This window comes from Oryzias latipes, chromosome 24 (genome assembly GCF_053564925.1).
Source record: "Oryzias latipes strain Hd-rR chromosome 24, Olatipes_Hd-rR_3.1".
NCBI classification, from domain to species: domain Eukaryota; kingdom Metazoa; phylum Chordata; class Actinopteri; order Beloniformes; family Adrianichthyidae; genus Oryzias; species Oryzias latipes.
In genome coordinates, this window is record NC_136260.1 from 24,016,316 (window position 1) to 24,034,353 (window position 18,038).

The window sequence follows — 18,038 nt, forward strand, 5'->3', positions numbered from 1 at the left end:
CAAAGGCAGCAGTTTTTCCTGAAACTTCATTCCCCAGGAAGATTCTTGGTTCAGGTTCTTCATGAAGACTTGTACCTTCACAGCTTCTGTGCTTCACTCTGTCCATCAGCAGAGAGATGATGGACAGCAGAGGCTCCGCCCCTTTACGGCATTTAAAACCACCGGAAAAAAACACCTCAACAAAAACTCACTAAATGTTTCCTGCAGGTTTGAACCTGAGGAATACCGACTTCTGCTGCTGCTGTGCCGGTTTTCAGGGATTCAAACCTTTTCTCTCACCCGTTTAAGAGTCTCTCAGTGGGGAACGTTTGGAAAGAGTTTTCCAACATTCTGCATGTTTGCTGTGGAAAGGATGTGAATCCTGGTTTGGCAGCTCGTCACGCCGCCGTTCTGGTTTCCGTCCAAAGCGGCTGAACTTTCGCTGTGGGCTGCAGGATCACAGCTCCACTCATCTCCATTTCAGATGAGAGTGAATCACACGCAGACCAACCGGGGGACGGAGAAACCGCCACCAGAAGGCCAACCACGCCAACCGCACAGCCAAACGCAGCCCGCCGTGTGACCTTTGGAGGGAGCGGCGGGCGCCCACTCCTGGCTTCCACTGAAAGGATTTCTCTGTGTTTGGTCTGAAGATCTTCTCTTCTGTTCTGCAAAAACACCAGAAGGTGAGAACGGAGGAGCAGATAAACATCACTCCAGAATCCAGAGACTGAAGCTCCGCCTCTGCTTGACCTATGACCTCTAACCCTAACAGGGAAGAAGAAACTCTGGTTCATCATCAGGATGAAGGTGACTAAAGGAAATGAGATCAGTTTCAGTGAAAACAAACAAAAGTTGGTGCTGCTTTCACTGTCACTCAGAAATTAAAAAGACTCAATGTGTGGTCAGGTGGTTTTTTGTGTTGCTGCCTTCAGGAATCATATGTTTGGTGGGAAATCCCAGTTCCTTCTGTTTTCTGCACAGAAATGTGATGAAGGTGAAGAAACGATGGAATTGAAATGGAAAGACAACTTAATTTAGTTATTTTAATTCAGTAATAAAAGCTTCATCTCATGCATTTCTCTACTCCACCAGAAGCAGATTTTTGCACAAAGGTGTCTTTGATTTTTACAAGTTTGATACTGAATGGATCGTGTGAGAAATGAAGTTATCTGAGAGAGAACTGGTGTGATGCCAGAGTTGGCCTATAGAGCAGAGCAAAAGGCACTGGGATGGTTTGGACATGTTGAAAGAATGGATGGGGAGCGATTGTTGAAAAGGGTATATGAATCTGATGTGAGTGGAGTGAGAATGAGAGGAAGACCACGAATGGGATGGACAGAAGGTGTAAAAAGAACACTGAATGCAAGAGGGATGACTGTGGTGCAGGGGAGAGAGGCTGCTCAGGACAGGGAGGGGTGGAGAGAGTTTGTGTATGGATGAATGGATGGGTGTGGTAGAGGTCTGGTCTTGGGATGAAGCGGCAAGGGGAAACCAGCTTTGGCTGAGGCCCTGCTGTGGAGGTGCCCACACTGGAATGTGCAGCTGACCCTGGTGCAGTGTGGTGTGGCTTAGACCAGGCCTTAGACCAGTCACACACACACACACGCACGCACGCACACACACACCCACACACACACACACACTGAATGAGGAGGGTTTGGGGAAGAGAAGGAGGGAGGGAAGAATGAGTGCCCTGTCAAGGCTACCACACTTTGGTGGGACACAGGCTGAATACATAGATAGATAGATATAGAAGATGGATGGATGGAAAACAGCGAATATGTTGAAACGCAAAAAAATATAACAAACTCATTGTGCAGCTTCCACTGCGTGTGTTTATATTAAATATTGAAACATCAAAGTTTTTACGTCTGCGCTGTTCAGTTTTTTAGTTATTCACTAAATACCGACGACAGCCACTAGAGGGCAGCAGTGAAAATGTCTTGTTTTTTTAATAGGAACTGACGTCACTGCTCATGATGCCTTTATGGAAAGTAGAACATATTTAATTTTTTGCCCTGACCAATAACAAACGTACGACGAAGTACTAAAGCCAGTTTACAAACAAAACAAAAAATGTAATTACGACTGTAAAGCATTAAATTAACGAGAAAAAGTCATAACTGTTAAATAGAGCATAAAGTCGTATGTTTATGACTTTAAAGAGTCATAGAATTACAGTCCGACTAGAATTTATATATCTACATGTTTAAATGTACGACTAATAGTTGTACATTTGTGAGATTTAAAGTAGTAAATTTATGACTTTAAATCTAATAATATTACTGCTTTGGTGGCCCCAATAGTCCGTTGTAACTGTATAATTTTTACTTTAAAATATTTAGATTTCCAGCTGCTAATGTGAATTATAACCATCTACTCTACACTTTATAATTTTTATTTATTTATTTGCTTTTACTTTCATTCAGAACGTTTCTTGGTCAATACTTAAGCTAAATACAATATCGGGTCCGTTTATCCAGTTTATACGCAGTAGTCTATAAAACAAATGTTAAAAATTTAATTTTACTAAGTGACCATTTTTACTGAGCTCCCTTTAATTTGAAAATCGTTCCCGGAAGTGCAACGCGTGAATGCGTCATCTGTTCGGGTTTGAACCGCGAGCCGACTTCCACGCTGCTCGCGGCGCGTGGAACACTGCTTACGCCCCCCGACCGACACGTTGAACAAAGAAATCAATTTAAACTCCTTTTTTCCACCCTTTTGACTTCCGGTGACATCCCAGAACCCCTTGATCCGCCTCCGGGAGCCGTTTTAGGGGCGACTTTTCCCACATTTTAGGCTTTTGCGTCTCACGTGGAGCCCGAGCTGCAACGCCACCACCGCCACCTTCCTTCCCGGGACTCCTGCTAGCATCATTAGCCGAAGAAAAGATGGCAAAGACGGCGACCTTGATTTTGGAGGACGGGACGGCGTTTAGTGGTCGCCTTTTTGGCGCGAACGTGTCGGTGTCTGGAGAAGTTGGTGAGTTTTGGTGAACTTTCAGACTTCAGAGGTCCATGATGATGTCGCAGCCCGCACGCGCGTTTTCTTCTGTCTTCAGTCCTCGCAGTCGGGCGCGAGGCTGGCTGACATCATGAATGCATTTTCGTGTTGACTAAAGAAAGATGAACGTCATGAATGAGACAGGAACGTTTTTTTCTGACGGTACCAGCACCAGTGTGTCATCAACACAGACCTTAATGATGATCATGATGATGATGATGATGATGGACTCCTTCTGCAGACGGAGGTCTCTTCAGCTCCTTCCTCTGTCTGTCGTGTTACATTCACGTGATGTCAGGAAATGTCGTGTGGATGTTTGGTGCCTGCATGTGTCTGTAACGTCTCCGTGTTCTGGTGTGCAGTCTTCCAGACCGGCATGGTGGGCTATCCAGAAGCCCTCACCGACCCGTCCTACCGCTGCCAGCTGCTCACGCTGACCTACCCCCTGGTTGGCAACTACGGCGTTCCCAAGGACGAAGCAGGAGAGTTCGGACTCAGCCGGGTGAGCGTTCGCTCCAGTTCATGAGGGGGGTCTAGTTTTGAGGCGGGGCGTGACGTCATGCGTCCACATGTGGCGTTTCTTCCTTCCTGTCCCGCTCAGTGGTTCGAGTCGAGGAAGATCCAGGCAGCCGCTCTGGTCATTGGCGAACTGTCGGAGAACCCCAGTCACTGGAGCTCCGTCAAGTCTCTGGACGAGTGGCTCAAAGAGCACGGCGTTCCTGGACTCCAAGGTCAGGTGACCGTCTTCTGATTGGAGCGGAGCGGCTGCAGGGCTTGACGTTTGGGTCTTCAGGGGTTTCCTTGGCTCTGCAGGGGTGGACACTCGCCGGCTGACCAAGAAGATCAGAGAGAAGGGCACCATGCTGGGGAAGCTGGTTGTGGACGGCACACCTGAAGACGGCGTTCCTCTTGACAACCCGGACCAGAGGAACCTGGTCCAGGAGGTGTCTATGAAGGTGGGCCAATAGACATGAAATACAGTTTGACTCAGCTTTTGCTTTCTAGTGTGCAAAGTTCTGCACAAATGTCTCTTTTAAACTAATCAACTGTTTAAACGTCAACAATAAAGCCGTGATACGATGACCGGTCTGGAAACCAGAACCCCGGGTTCAAACAGATGACATGACAGCTCTTTAAAGCCTGTCTGGTTCTTCTTCAGACGGGCTTTTCTCCAGTTTTCTGTTTCCTTCCCGGTTTTTCCTCCAGGAGCCAAAGGTTTTCAACCCTGACGGGAGTTTACGGATCACCGCGGTGGACTGCGGCATCAAGTACAACCAGATCCGCTGTTTGGCTCGCAGAGGAGCCCGCGTCACCGTCGTTCCCTGGGACCACCCGCTGGACGTGGACGGTCAGTGACTCCGCCCCTTTAACCAGACTCCGCCTTAGGAAGACGGCGGGCGTTTCTACCTCAGAGTGGTGGTTGCAGCTGCAACACTACAACCAAAATGTTCCTGGTTTCTGTCTCCTAAACAAACACGGTTTAGTCTGGGTGTTCCTGAGGAGCGTCACACCATCTCTCCTCGGTTCTGCTCCTCAGATTTTGACGGCTTGTTCATCAGTAACGGACCCGGAGACCCGCGGTTCTGCCAGGCCACCATCAGCAACATCAGGAAGGTGGTCTGTGTGGATCGGCCAAAGCCGGTGTTTGGAATCTGCCTCGGCCATCAGCTGCTGTCTCTGGTCATCGGAGCGAGGACCTACAAGATGAAGTGAGTGTGCCTCCTCCTCCTCCTCCTCCTCCTCCTCCTCCTCCTCCTCCTCCTCCTCCTCCTCCTCCTCCTCCTCCTCCTCCTCCTCCTCTTCCTCCTCCTAAACTGTGAGCTGAGGAACTGAAAAACCGGATCCTCAGAGATCCGCTTCAGGAGAAACCTCTAAAACTCTCAGGTTAAAGTTGATTTGTGACATTTGTTCTCCGCATCTGACCCCTCCCCTGGGGGAGCGGTGGGCCACACTCGGGATCCATTTAGTGGTTCAACCCCCCCAATCACACCCCCTTAATGCTGAGTGTCAAGCAGGGAGTCATTGGGTCCCATTTTTAGTGTCTGTTATGCCCCGTCCCGGATTCGAACTCACGACCTTCCAGTCACAGGGCGGACACTCTACCACCAAGGTGGGGGGTGGACCAGGTTGACCCCCTTTAGGAATGCAGAGAAAATCCTCTTCCTGCTGAGCTCAGCAGTTCTCCGTCTGTGGTTGAGCTGTTATGGGAAGAGCTGAACAAACAGACTGAGGCGGCCTGCTCCTCGCTCCTCCTCCTCGCTCCTCGTCCTCGCCGCTCCTGCTCCTGTGGAAGACGGCAGCTTTATCAGCGACATGGGGGGGCGGGAGGGCAGAATGTGATCTGCCCCCCCTGAAAAACCTTCAGGTGGTTTACCATCTGGAGTCAGGCTGACACTTCAAATGTGCATTTCTGACTGTTTCTCTATTCAAATGAATCTGGAGCAGACGGAGAAAATGGCGTTGGACAAAGATCGTAGTTGTGACTTGGGGAAAATCTGCTGGGCGGGGCCACAAGCTCCCTGCTCCGCCCCATTCCGACAGCGACAAACGGATCCACCAACGTCTCTGTCTTCCTCGTCTGAGCTGGAATCTGGATCTAAACTCCGATATGGTGTGAGGGCCTCTAAGCTAGCAGGAGAGGGTGTAAACAGAGAACTCTCAGCCCCCGCCCACCTTTTTTTAGAGACGAATATCTAATGAACTCCTGCAGAAACTACGTCTGAGGAAACGACTTTTTTACATACCTGACATGTTTTGACGGGGGTCTTCAAAGACGACTTCTGTCTGGTGACAGAAGAAGCTAAAATATCGTGGAAACCCCTAAAAAATGTTTTTTTCTGCTGAATTTGGTCCGCAGGTACGGGAACCGAGGTCACAACCAGCCCTGCGTCCACACCGGGACGGGACGCTGCTTCATCACCAGTCAGAACCACGGGTTCGCCGTCGACCCCGACACCTTACCGAAGGACTGGGACGTGCTGTTCACCAACGCCAACGACCACACCAACGAGGGCATCGTGCACCGGACCAAACCCATCTTCAGGTGAGATTGTGGGGCTCAGAGACGCCGGACTGTCGCCACGCGTGACCTCTGACCCGCTCCCTCCCTCCCTCCCTCCTCCAGCGTCCAGTTCCACCCCGAGCACTCGGCCGGACCCACAGACCTGGTCAGCTTGTTTGACGTGTTCCTCCAAACTGTGAAAGACCACAAAGACGGGAACACCCAGAAATCCGGTGAGCATTTTGGATCTTTTGGCTCTAAAATCCCAGAACCTTTTTAAACGAGACATGAAAGAGAATCCACCGTCTCTGAACTTGAGGTTGACTTAAATTCAAGCTGAAGAACTTCTAGGAAGTAAACGTTCAAATATTCTTGGTTCTTCTACAAATCACATCAATTATTACAAGGATGGCATAAACAGTCCTGAACGTTTTCAGCACTTGAACGCTCCAGATATAATAAATGTAGTTTAGATGTTTAATATGAATCCATCTTTTAGACCCCCTTGTTGTTTGGGTCCCCAGTGAAGCAGCGTCTGATGGACCACCTCACCTACCCTGGTTCCCTGAAGCCCGAGGATGTGATCAGACCCAAGAAAGTTCTCATCCTGGGTTCTGGAGGTCTGTCCATCGGTCAGGCGGGCGAGTTCGACTACTCTGGATCCCAGGTTTGCGTTTGGAGAAGAAAGTTCTCTGAGAAACTGGGAAGTATTGGGGTTTTTTTTGCTGTTAAACTGCTTTTTCCTTGTAGGCCATTAAAGCCCTGAAGGAGGAGAACATCCAGACGGTGCTGATCAACCCCAACATCGCCACGGTGCAGACCTCCAAGGGTCTGGCCGATAAAGTCTACTTCCTTCCGATCACGGCGGAGTACGTGACTCAGGTCTGCCCGCTGCGCTTTTATTTTGAAGGGTTGGGATCTGCGGGTTCTTGGGGGCGATGCTGAAGCGGCTCCTTCTGTCCCACCAGGTGATCAAGAACGAGCGCCCTGATGGCGTCCTGCTCACCTTCGGGGGTCAGACTGCCTTGAACTGTGGCGTGGATCTGACCAAACTGGGCGTGTTGGAGAAATACAATGTCCGGGTTCTGGGGACCCCTGTGGCCTCCATCGAGATGACGGAGGACCGGAAGGTCTTTGTGGAGAAGATGGAGGAGATCAACGAGCACGTGGCTCCCAGCGAAGCCGCTCTGTCCGTGGAGCAGGTGATGACGGCGAACGGACTTTCCCTTTTTGGGTGTTTCCCGTCTTCATCCTGGTTTCCGTCGTAGGCCGTGGCGGCTGCCGAGCGTTTGGGTTACCCCGTCCTGGTCCGTTCTGCGTTCGCTCTCGGAGGTCTGGGTTCAGGTTTCGCCAACACCCGAGAGGAGCTGACCTCCCTGGTGACGTCGGCCTTCGCCCACACCTCCCAGGTCCTGGTGGACAAGTCCCTGAAAGGCTGGAAGGAGATCGAGTACGAGGTGGTCCGGGACGCCTACGACAACTGTGTGACCGTGAGTGCGAGGGCCGGGCCGCAGAACCGCTCTGCTTCCGGGGTTCCTCTGAGCGCTGTGGTTCTGCGTAGGTGTGCAACATGGAGAACATCGACCCGCTGGGCATCCACACCGGGGAGTCCATCGTGGTCGCTCCCAGCCAGACGCTCAACGACCACGAGTACAACATGCTGAGGAACACGGCCATCAAAGTGATCCGGCACCTCGGCATCGTGGGAGAGTGTAACATCCAGTACGCTCTGAACCCCGAATCGGACCAGGTACTGTGGTTTCACCTCCTTTATGTTCCAGAGATCCGATCTGCGTTAATCGGACCCCCAGAGGGATTATGGAACCTAAAAAGTAGAAACATCCTTGTTTGTGGACGGCCCTCTGGCAGCTGTCTCCCCGTTTCATTCTCACTAAACAGAATAAAAAATACATTTTTTTCCCTTTGAAATGTCTTTGAGGTCGTTTGAATTGAGACAAAACCAAAGGTGACGGCTTAAATGTTTATTTAAAAATGTTATTGAGCCCGGAAGTCTGAGTCGGTGAACGTCTCGCTAACTTTACCCAACTGTGTTTGTGCGTCTCCGGCTCAAATGTCGGGATCCGTTCATGATGTGCGTCCTAATAATGAGAGTAACATAAACACCCGATCGGGCCCCATTTCTGGTCATGTGACCGGACCAGGACAGCCCTGATGTGACCTGTGCTCCTGTCCTGCAGTACTACATCATCGAGGTGAACGCCCGTCTGTCCCGTAGCTCCGCCTTGGCCAGTAAAGCCACCGGTTACCCTCTGGCCTACGTGGCGGCTAAACTGGGTCTGGGGATCCCGCTGCCGCAGCTCAAGTACCGTCACATGTTTCATCCATGAGTAGCTTTTCCCCCAAAGGGCAGGGTTGCTTATTTGGAATTCATCTTGTGCAGGAACTCTGTCACCAACTCAACGACGGCCAACTTTGAGCCCAGTCTGGATTACTGCGTGGTGAAGGTTCCTCGCTGGGATCTCAGCAAGTTCCTCCGGGTTTCCACCAAGATAGGGAGCTCCATGAAGAGCGTCGGTGAGAAGGAGAGCCGAGAGGAAGCGGGTGCTGTGAGGCGTCCGCCGCTCTGAACCGGGGCTCTGCTTGTGTCCACCAGGGGAGGTGATGGCCATCGGCCGCTGCTTTGAGGAGGCCTTCCAGAAAGCTCTGAGGATGGTGGATGAGAACTGCGTGGGCTTTGATCACACCATCAAGCCTGTTTCTGACAACGTCAGTATCTCCTGGCGGACCCTACCTTCTTCTTAAAACGCACCGATGGTTTGGTTCTAACGTTTGTCGTATCTGTTTAGTTTTTTGTTGTTGAATAAAACCTTTAGTTTTTTTCCTGAAACGGTTGTTGGGCTTGGTTCTCCTGGTTTGGTTCTGGTCCGGCCGGGTGGTTTTCAGTTGAGTCTCGTCTGCTCTGTTCTCCAGGAGCTGCAGACGCCCACAGACAAACGCATCTTCGTGCTGGCGGCGGCGCTCAAAGCCGGCTACACGGTGGACCAGCTGTACCAGCTCACCAAGATCGACCGCTGGTTCCTGCATAAGATGAAGAACATCTCCGACCACGAGCGACTTCTGGAGACCTACAACCAGGTAGAGCTCTTGATTTTCTTTTTTGTTTATTGACAGAATTCCAAATAAAACAGCATTTTTTCCATTTGGAACATTCATAAACATAAGGCAGTGTAGGATTTTACAAATAGAAATCTGGAACAAAGTCTAAACGGCAGATAAATAAATAATATAATAAATTAGAGGAATAAAACATAGACATATAAAACCAAACTGAATGAAGCAATAGACAAACATTATTAAAATAAAATAAAGAGGAACAAAGACATTAATCCAGATAAACAGTTTCATAGTTTTCTTATTATGGACTTTTTGAAGGGATTTATAGTAAAGATCGTTTTTGAACTACCAAAATTTGCCAACTCTTTCATCAAACGACATTTATGAATAAAAAATGTGGCTACAGCTCTTGTTGTTGTGGCTCCGCTGCAGAAGGAGCTGATTTTCTCAGCGAGACGTTTTTGTGACCTTATCTGTCCAGGATGAGAGCACCATGCCTCCTGCGGTGATGCTGAAGGCCAAGCAGCTGGGCTTCTCCGACAAGCAGATAGCGCAGGCCGTGCAGAGGTGGGAAAGCCGCTCCATGGGGTTCAAACCGCTCCTGTCTCGTGACGCCCGCCGCTAATCAGAAACGCGTTTGCTCGTCTCGCAGCACCGAGCTGGCGGTCAGAAAGATGCGCCGGGACTGGTCCATACTGCCCGTGGTCAAGCAGATCGACACGGTGGCGGCAGAGTGGCCCGCCTACACCAACTACCTGTACCTGACCTACCACGGTACGGAAAACGACCTGAGCTTTCAGGAGCCGCACGTCATGGTGATCGGCTCGGGCGTTTACCGCATCGGCAGCAGCGTGGAGTTCGACTGGTGTGCGGTCGGATGCATCACAAAGCTCAGGAAGGTGAGGGTGTCCGACGGTTCAAACCCTCCCAAAACACAAAAACATGTCCCAGCTACAGGAAGACGCCAGCGGTTCAAACGACAACTGAGGTCATAAATCCAGACTAAAAGGACTTTTTCAGCTAGATTTTAGGACCAGATCTGGAAAATGTTGCACAAAAAATAGAGGTGGGATGATGTTTTCTTTTATGTTGAGGATTCTTTTTTCTGGTTTTAGCAATAGTAACATTAATTAATGGTGTATCCTGGTTGATTTAATAACCATGAGTCGTGTTTCTGTGCAGATGGGTTTTAAGACCATCATGGTCAACTACAACCCAGAGACGGTCAGCACGGACTACGACATGTGTGACCGCCTCTACTTCGACGAGATCTCTTTTGAGGTGAGCCTTTCAAAAGCGGACGCGCCTTTTCCAAAACAAGAAAAGATCCCGTCTGCCGTCCCGGAGAGCAGCGACCGAACCGTCACAGAGGCGGCGGTTGGAAGTGTTTCTTCTGCTGACCCTGTCCCGGTCTTAGGTGGTGATGGACATCTATGAGAGGGAGAACCCAGAAGGGGTCATCTTGTCCATGGGGGGCCAGCTGCCCAACAACATTGCCATGGCTCTTCATCGGCAGCAGTGTCGGATCTTGGGAACGTCGCCGGAGTGCATCGACGGCGCCGAGAACAGGTTCAAGTTCTCCAGGATGCTGGACACCATCGGCATCAGCCAGCCTCAGTGGAAGGAGCTGTCTGACACAGAGGTACCGTCACATCCTGTTGGTACGATCCGTCCATTAGTTTGTGAAGATGTTTCACTCTGAGCCTTCACTCGGGGAAAATGCTGTTTTCTCGTCCTGGAGTCGGCAGTAAAGTTCTGCGAGATGGTCGGGTACCCCTGCCTGGTTCGGCCCTCCTACGTTCTTAGCGGAGCTGCCATGAACGTGGCGTACAGCGACCGCGACCTGGAGAAATACCTGAGCAGCGCTGTGGCCGTGTCCAAAGAACACCCCGTCGTCATTTCCAAATTCATCCAGGAGGCCAAGGTGAGGAGGCGCTCCTTCCCGTTCCCGCCAGCAAAGCTGAGATCCAGAAGTTCCATGTGGTCCCGCCGTTTGTTTTACAGGAGATTGACGTAGATGCGATAGCCTGTGACGGCGTAGTGATGGCCATAGCCATTTCTGAGCATGTGGAGAACGCCGGCGTGCACTCGGGTGACGCCACCCTGGTGACGCCAGCACAGGACCTCAATCAGAAGACCATCGAGAGGATCATGGTGATCGTGCATGCCATCGGGCTGGAGCTGCAGGTCACCGGACCCTTCAACCTGCAGCTCATCGCCAAGGTACCGCCTGAGGGTGGAACCAGGAACCAGTTTCTGCTGGTTGAATCTCTGTACGCTTGGGTCACGGGGGGCTTCATGTTGTGGTTTCTGAACGTGATTGTCCTCCCAGGATGACCAGCTGAAGGTGATCGAATGTAACGTCAGAGTTTCTCGCTCCTTCCCATTCGTATCCAAGACACTGGGGGTAGACCTGGTTGCCCTGGCAACCCAAACCATCATGGGGGAGGAGGTGGAGCCAGTGGGCCTAATGAAAGGGAAAGGGATCGTGGGAGTAAAGGTAGGAGGTAGAACTGTAACTGTCATTCGTTAAGTCCAGGCTGTGACAGTCCTCCTGTCCTCCAGGTTCCCCAGTTCTCCTTCTCTCGGCTGGCCGGGGCAGACGTTGTGCTCGGCGTGGAGATGACCAGCACCGGAGAGGTGGCGTGTTTTGGGGAGAACAGGTACGAAGCTTACCTCAAGGCCATGCTCTCGACCGGCTTCAAAATCCCCAAGAAGAACATCCTGCTGTCCATCGGCAGCTATAAGGTACAGCCGGACCCCTTACTCCGGGTTTGGTCTTCATCAGTTCATGGATCTAACATAAGAAGATGTTGGAGTTTCGTATTTCCATCTCTGTGAGCGGACTGATCTGAATTTTTGTACTGCAGAACAAGAACGAGCTCCTGTCCACGGTGCAGACTCTGGAGGCGCTGGGATACGACCTGTACGCCAGCCTGGGAACGGCAGACTTCTACACCGAACACGGAGTCAAGGTCGTTCTCACAGGAACTTCTTTAGAGGAGTCCAACCTTCAAACCAGAACCTGGAACTGGCCCGAGGACGGTTATGATACCAGAGATTGATCTGCTTCCACCCCTCAGATAACCGCAGTGGACTGGCCGTTTGAGGAGGACGAGGTTGACGAGTGTCCCACCAAAGAGAAGCAGCGCAGCATCATGAACTACCTGGAGGAGAACCACTTCGACCTGGTCATCAACCTGTCGATGAGGAACAGTGGAGGCCGACGGCTCTCCTCCTTCGTCACCAAAGGCTACAGGACCAGACGCATGGCGGTGGACTTCTCTGTGCCCCTCATCATCGACATCAAATGCACCAAGCTCTTCGTCCAGGTACGCCGCCATGGTTGAAGTCCTGAACGGACGGAGAAACGTCCTGCGGGCTGTAACCGCCATGGGTTTCCCCGCAGGCTCTGCGTCAGATCGGACGCGCTCCTCCGGTGAAAACGCACATCGACAGCATGGCGTCGCAGACGCTGGTCCGTCTGCCGGGTGAGTCCAGTACGACGCGGTTTCAGCGGCGGTTTGGATCTGTACGTCCATCAAGCAAAGGGAAGAATTCAAAACCCACACATCAGTTATTTTCTGATGCAGAGCTCTTCTCTGATGTACCAGAAGGACAAAGATCCAGTTTAGAGTTAGAAAACCTTTTGGGACTATAATTCTGACATATATGACCTAGTTTGTTCACAGAGTGTATTGCCGTAGTAGCTGAGTTCAAATGTAAGATTTATTTAACATTCTTGAAGTTTTCCTCAGACCGATGTGCTGATATTTCTCTTTTAACGCAGATGTTGGGTTTCAAAGAGCTCGTCTGTCACTTTTTTTTTTCTGCCTCAGGTTTGATCGACGTCCACGTTCACCTCCGGGAGCCGGGCGCCACCCACAAGGAGGACTTTTCCTCGGGCACGGCGGCTGCTCTGGCAGGAGGCGTGACTCTCGTGTGCGCCATGCCCAACACCAACCCCGCCATCATCGACGCTGCCACGCTGGCCACGGCGCAGAAGGTGCGTTCAGGTTTCCTCCGTCAGTGCGACAGCAGACAGACAGACAGACCCTAACAGTCAGACTGAGTCAAATGCCGTCTGTTTGGATGTCAGCTGGCCAGAGCGGGCTGCCGCTGTGACTACGCCCTGTATGTGGGCGGCGCTTCAGACAACGCCACCCTCCTGCCGTCCATCGCCAGCCAGACCGCCGGCCTGAAGCTGTACCTGAATGACACCTACTCCACCCTGAAGATGGACAACGTCTCTCTGTGGATGGAGGTTGGTCCAGACTCTGTTTTTATGAAAGAGCCTCAACCTTCTGCTCGGTTTTGTTTTTATTGTGACATTTTATTTCCTGAGGTTTCTGCCCTTTTCTTGTTGGTGAATGAAAGATGTTTCTGTTTGAGGTTTTTATTCAGATTTATACCACATTCAAAGATTCCCATTCACTTAAAATGTTAGAGAAATCCATAAACGGACAAAATAGGTTTGGAAAGGTGGAAAAACTAACGTTTGAGGTTTTTATTCATCTATTTTCCAAAAAAACCAAACGCCCTTTTAGGGTCACTGGTTGCTGGAGCCTATCCCAGCCACATCCGAGGTTTTATTTTCATCAGAACAGCTGCAGGAGCTGAATTTTCCTCGATGTTCTTTCCCTCCTCTGTAAGCGGACCTCGTCTCGGTCCGTTTGAAGAGAACCCGGACGAAAACGTTCTTTTTCTTGTCTTAAAGCACTTTGAGAATTGGCCCAAGCAGATGCCCATCGCGGCTCACGCCGAGAAGCAGACGGTCGCCGCCATCCTGATGGTGGCCCAGCTCTACCAGCGGCCGGTCCACATCTGCCACGTGGCCAGGAAGGAGGAGGTGAGAAGACGGCAGTTTCTGCCTGAAATATCAGGATCACGTCTTTCATCTGCTCTGAATTATTGAACGTTTGATCTCTGTGGGGCTCAGATTCTGCTGATCCGAGCGGCCAAGCAGAGGGGGCTCCAGGTCACGTGTGAGGTGGCGCCGCACCACCTCTTCCTGTGTGAGGAGAACGTGCCTGAGGTGGGAGAGGGGCGAGCACAGGTGCGCCCCATGCTGGGGACGCGTGAGGACATGGAGTCTCTGTGGGAGAACCTTGACATCATCGACTGCTTCGCCACGGACCACGGTCAGTCATCGCACGCTTTCTCGGAAGCCGCAGAGCTTCTGGACCGGGCTCAGCCTCCGTGGTTCTTCTGATCCTTCAGCTCCTCACTCTGTGGAGGAGAAGAGCGGCGACCGCCCCCCACCTGGCTACCCCGGCCTGGAAACCATGCTGCCGCTGCTGCTGACCGCCGTCGGCGACGGGCGGCTGACTCTGGACGACATCGTCCGCCGTCTCTACGACAATCCACGGAAAATCTTCAACCTGCCCGTCCAGGAGAACACCTATGTGGAGGTACGGTGACGCCGGAGGATCTGGGTTTCTCGTCGCCGTCGGTCCAAAACGCTCCGTTCTGTTTGTTCCAGGTGGACCTGGAGCAGGAGTGGGTCATTCCTCAGGCCATGCAGTTCACCAAGTCCAAGTGGACACCTTTCCAGGGGCTGAAGGTGAAGGGGAAGGTCCTGCGCGTGGTCCTGCGGGGGGAGGTGGCTTACATTGACGGACAGGTGAGCACGTGCAGCCGTTGCTGCTGAGCTCGTTGTGTTGATGGATCAGTGCACGTTTGCACGCCGTTGGCTTTGGTGCTTTCCTTCTGCAGGTTTTGGTTCCTCCCGGTTATGGTGAGGATGTGAAGACCTGGCCCTCAGCCGCCGTCCATCCGTCTGAGCCGCTGAAAGAATCGCCGCTGGAGCTGAAGGTGACGCCCGTGACGGTACCGCTGGCCATAACGCTCTGGGACCGCTGGTTTCATGCTCTGTGGGTCTGTCCTCCTCCACCAGACTCCAGAGCGCCCGCGCCACACCCCCCCACGTGAGGCCACGGTCCGAACCCGAGCGCTGAGTCCACGCCGCACTCCGGCAGAACCCCGCTTCCTGCTGCAGCCCCGAATCCACCGCGCCTCTGATCCCGGCCTGGCACCAGGTGCTGCAGCTCCCAGCCTCCTGTGGTGGAGAGGAATCTCCTGATGCTCTTCCCAAAACGAGCTCAACATTCTGACTTTCATGGTTTTTATAGAAATGGTTGCGGCGCCGCCCGCTGGTGCTGCAGACGGTTACGGCCATCCTCCTCCTTTGTCCCGGCTGCTCTCCCCCCAGTCTGTGCCGGGACCCGCAGCTCAGGTGTCCCACCTCCAGATGTCTCCGCTGCTCCACCCTCTGGTGGGCCAGCACATCCTTTCAGTCCGGCAGTTCAGCAAAGAGCAGGTACGCTTACCTGCTGCAGGGACGCCTTTGGATGGGGAGCTGTTCTGATGCGATGCTTCTCCTTTCAGATTTCACATTTGTTTAATGTGGCTCATACTTTGCGTTTGATGGTCCAGAAAGAGAAAAGTCTGGAAATCTTGAAGGTATGGTGACATTTCTGTAGTTATTCCTGGTCTTAAACACGTTCACGGTCAGAGTCCCCGTCTCCTTCCCAGGGAAAGGTCATGGCCTCCATGTTCTATGAGGTCAGCACTCGCACCAGCAGCTCCTTTGCAGCAGCCATGCAGCGGTTGGGCGGCTCCGTCGTCCATTTCAGCGAGTCCACTTCCTCCACCCAGAAGGGAGAGTCCCTGGCCGACTCGGTCCAGACCATGAGCTGCTACGCCGATGTGCTGGTGCTCCGTCACCCAACGCCAGGAGCCGTGGAGGTGTGACTGAGCAGCTACGTTCTCCCTGTAGACCAGAACTTATTTATCAAAGCAGCTTTTATCCCTGTTTTTTTAGTTTGCATAAGAGAGTAGGTGATGTTTAAACTGACCTCTTCTCCTTGGTGCAGAATGCATCACGCCACTGCCGTAAGCCTGTGATTAACGCTGGCGACGGCGTGGGTGAACATCCCACCCAGGCCCTGCTGGACGTCTTCACCATCAGAGAGGAGCTGGGAACAGTCAACGGCATGACGGTGAGGAGACCTGAGGTTACTCCTGCTCGGCCTGACGCCTCCTTGCTGGATTAACGCCTGTATCTCCTGTTAGATCACCATGGTGGGGGATCTGAAACACGGACGCACGGTTCACTCCCTTGCCAAGCTGCTGACCCAGTACCGCATCACTCTGCGCTATGTGGCCCCGAAAAACCTCCACATGCCTGCAGAGATCATCAACTACGTTGCCTCAAAGGGCATCAAGCAGGTAGGCTTTAAAGTTCAAGTTCAGCACTGAAACGTTCAGAGGGAGTCAGCCTGAATACCGCTGCTCCTCCTCCCATTAATGCAGGAGGAGTTCGACAGCATAGAGGAGGCGCTGCCCGAGACGGACGTCCTCTACATGACGAGGATCCAGAAGGAGAGATTTGGTTCTGAGGAGGAGTACAAGGCCGTAAGCTTCCATTCAGCTGCTCTTGATACGGCCAAAGGTGTCGTCACGCAGCAGCAGATTAACCCTGAACGGTTTCTCTGACAGTGTTTTGGTCAGTTCATCCTCACCCCCCACATCATGACGGTCGCCAAGAAGAAGATGGTGGTCATGCATCCTCTGCCCAGAGTCAACGAGATCAGGTAGAACTCAAACTGTCAATGTTAATGATCTGTTTCTGTCACCTGGAAGGGGCTTTAAATCTCTCCTTTACTCCTTCAGTGCGGAGGTGGACACGGACCCGCGGGCGGCATACTTCCGTCAGGCTGAGAACGGCATGTACATCCGGATGGCCCTGCTGGCCACCGTTCTGGGCAGATGAACCTGGAAGTTCTGTCTTTAAACATCTGAATTTTCCATCTTTAGCTTGTGACTCTTTAGGTCCTAAAACTTTTTAAAATGCTGCTGTAACACTATACTGTCCTGTCTTTACTTGCAATAATGTTGTCAGATCATCATCACTCAGCCTTTTGTAGAAAACTAAAGACTAATGCTTTTCAGTCCAAGTATTGAAAGCAGAGCAGAGAGTTGAAGCTGCTACGCCCGATGGATGCTGCATGTGGTGCTCCTCCACAATCATGGGGACCAAAAGGGAGACGCTGTTATTTTTACCTTAAGCATGTTCTTTTACCTCATGTCCTGAGCCATATTTTCTGTTTTTGTCAGTCCTTCTACTCATCATTGACTGAAGCAGTATTTTGGAGGTTTTGCTGTTTTTTCATTTCTTTAGTTTTCTGGATTCATAGTCATAAAAGATGTCAGAACTTTTATTGTTTGATACTATGGAGAAATAAAGACAATCCATATTAGTTTATTGTTGTCTGGTGCTAAAAATTTTATTTTTGTATTTATTTAAATTGAGATTTCAAGGAATAATTTAAAACTGAAAACTACAGAAACCTGTAAAAGAATTTAAAATCCTGTTCTAGATATGTGTGAGCTGTTGAGCTTCCACACAATAAAAATCAGCCATTCTTTATTATTTTTGTTAAGATCCACATTACTATTGCTTTTTTAATTTATGAAAAATGAAATTTAATTTTGTTAAAGGTGGTAAACACAAAGCTTTGAACTGAAAATAATTAAACCCCAACGATGCGGGGCTTTAAACAAGCATGAAATGCGCTTTTACGGTGCATTCAAGTGTGTCCTCAAACCCCAGCTTCATTTGGGTTACAATGCTGCTTTCAAGGATTGGAGGTATTCCAGAAAGCAGGAAGTGGATAACCTCAGCTTTTGGTTCCAGAAATGGAGGTATGTTTCAGGGTATGTCAAGTTGCCATAGCAACTCATGCTCTCTGAACATAACCTGGTTTGGAGCAGGTTCAGTTGAAGGTTAGTTTGTTTTCAGAGAGGTGAAGCAGCATGGCGTTTCCATTTGAAGATGATTTAGTGGATGAAGAAGCTCAGATAATACTTTTTCCACCATGAGAGGGAGATAAGACCACATATAGATGTTGGAAAGATAAACTTTATACTTTGATCTAACTTAATTATTTGCTTCAGTTAAGATAAATCATTT

The 18,038-nt window shown here is 51.0% G+C and overlaps 1 protein-coding gene across 1 annotated transcript; it reads left to right on the forward strand.

Moving 5' to 3' along the window:
- Positions 1-2,577: 2,577 nt before the first annotated feature.
- cad (carbamoyl-phosphate synthetase 2, aspartate transcarbamylase, and dihydroorotase) lies at positions 2,578-17,329 on the forward strand. The gene is made up of 44 exons (XM_011491368.4): positions 2,578-2,967; positions 3,351-3,490; positions 3,590-3,719; positions 3,802-3,944; positions 4,195-4,336; positions 4,526-4,697; positions 5,846-6,031; positions 6,113-6,222; positions 6,514-6,656; positions 6,740-6,871; positions 6,958-7,191; positions 7,258-7,479; positions 7,551-7,739; positions 8,188-8,312; positions 8,391-8,524; positions 8,604-8,716; positions 8,921-9,085; positions 9,546-9,631; positions 9,717-9,963; positions 10,247-10,345; positions 10,482-10,706; positions 10,806-10,988; positions 11,069-11,287; positions 11,397-11,564; positions 11,630-11,812; positions 11,935-12,039; positions 12,148-12,396; positions 12,474-12,555; positions 12,904-13,070; positions 13,164-13,328; positions 13,782-13,913; positions 14,004-14,205; positions 14,285-14,475; positions 14,547-14,687; positions 14,780-14,878; positions 14,961-15,102; positions 15,196-15,383; positions 15,452-15,526; positions 15,599-15,811; positions 15,940-16,065; positions 16,139-16,294; positions 16,379-16,480; positions 16,565-16,659; positions 16,739-17,329. Exons 1-44 carry the CDS (start codon positions 2,877-2,879, stop codon positions 16,836-16,838), a joined length of 6,711 nt encoding a protein of 2,236 aa, XP_011489670.1. The 5' UTR covers positions 2,578-2,876; the 3' UTR covers positions 16,839-17,329.
- The last annotated feature ends 709 nt before the right edge of the window (positions 17,330-18,038 follow it).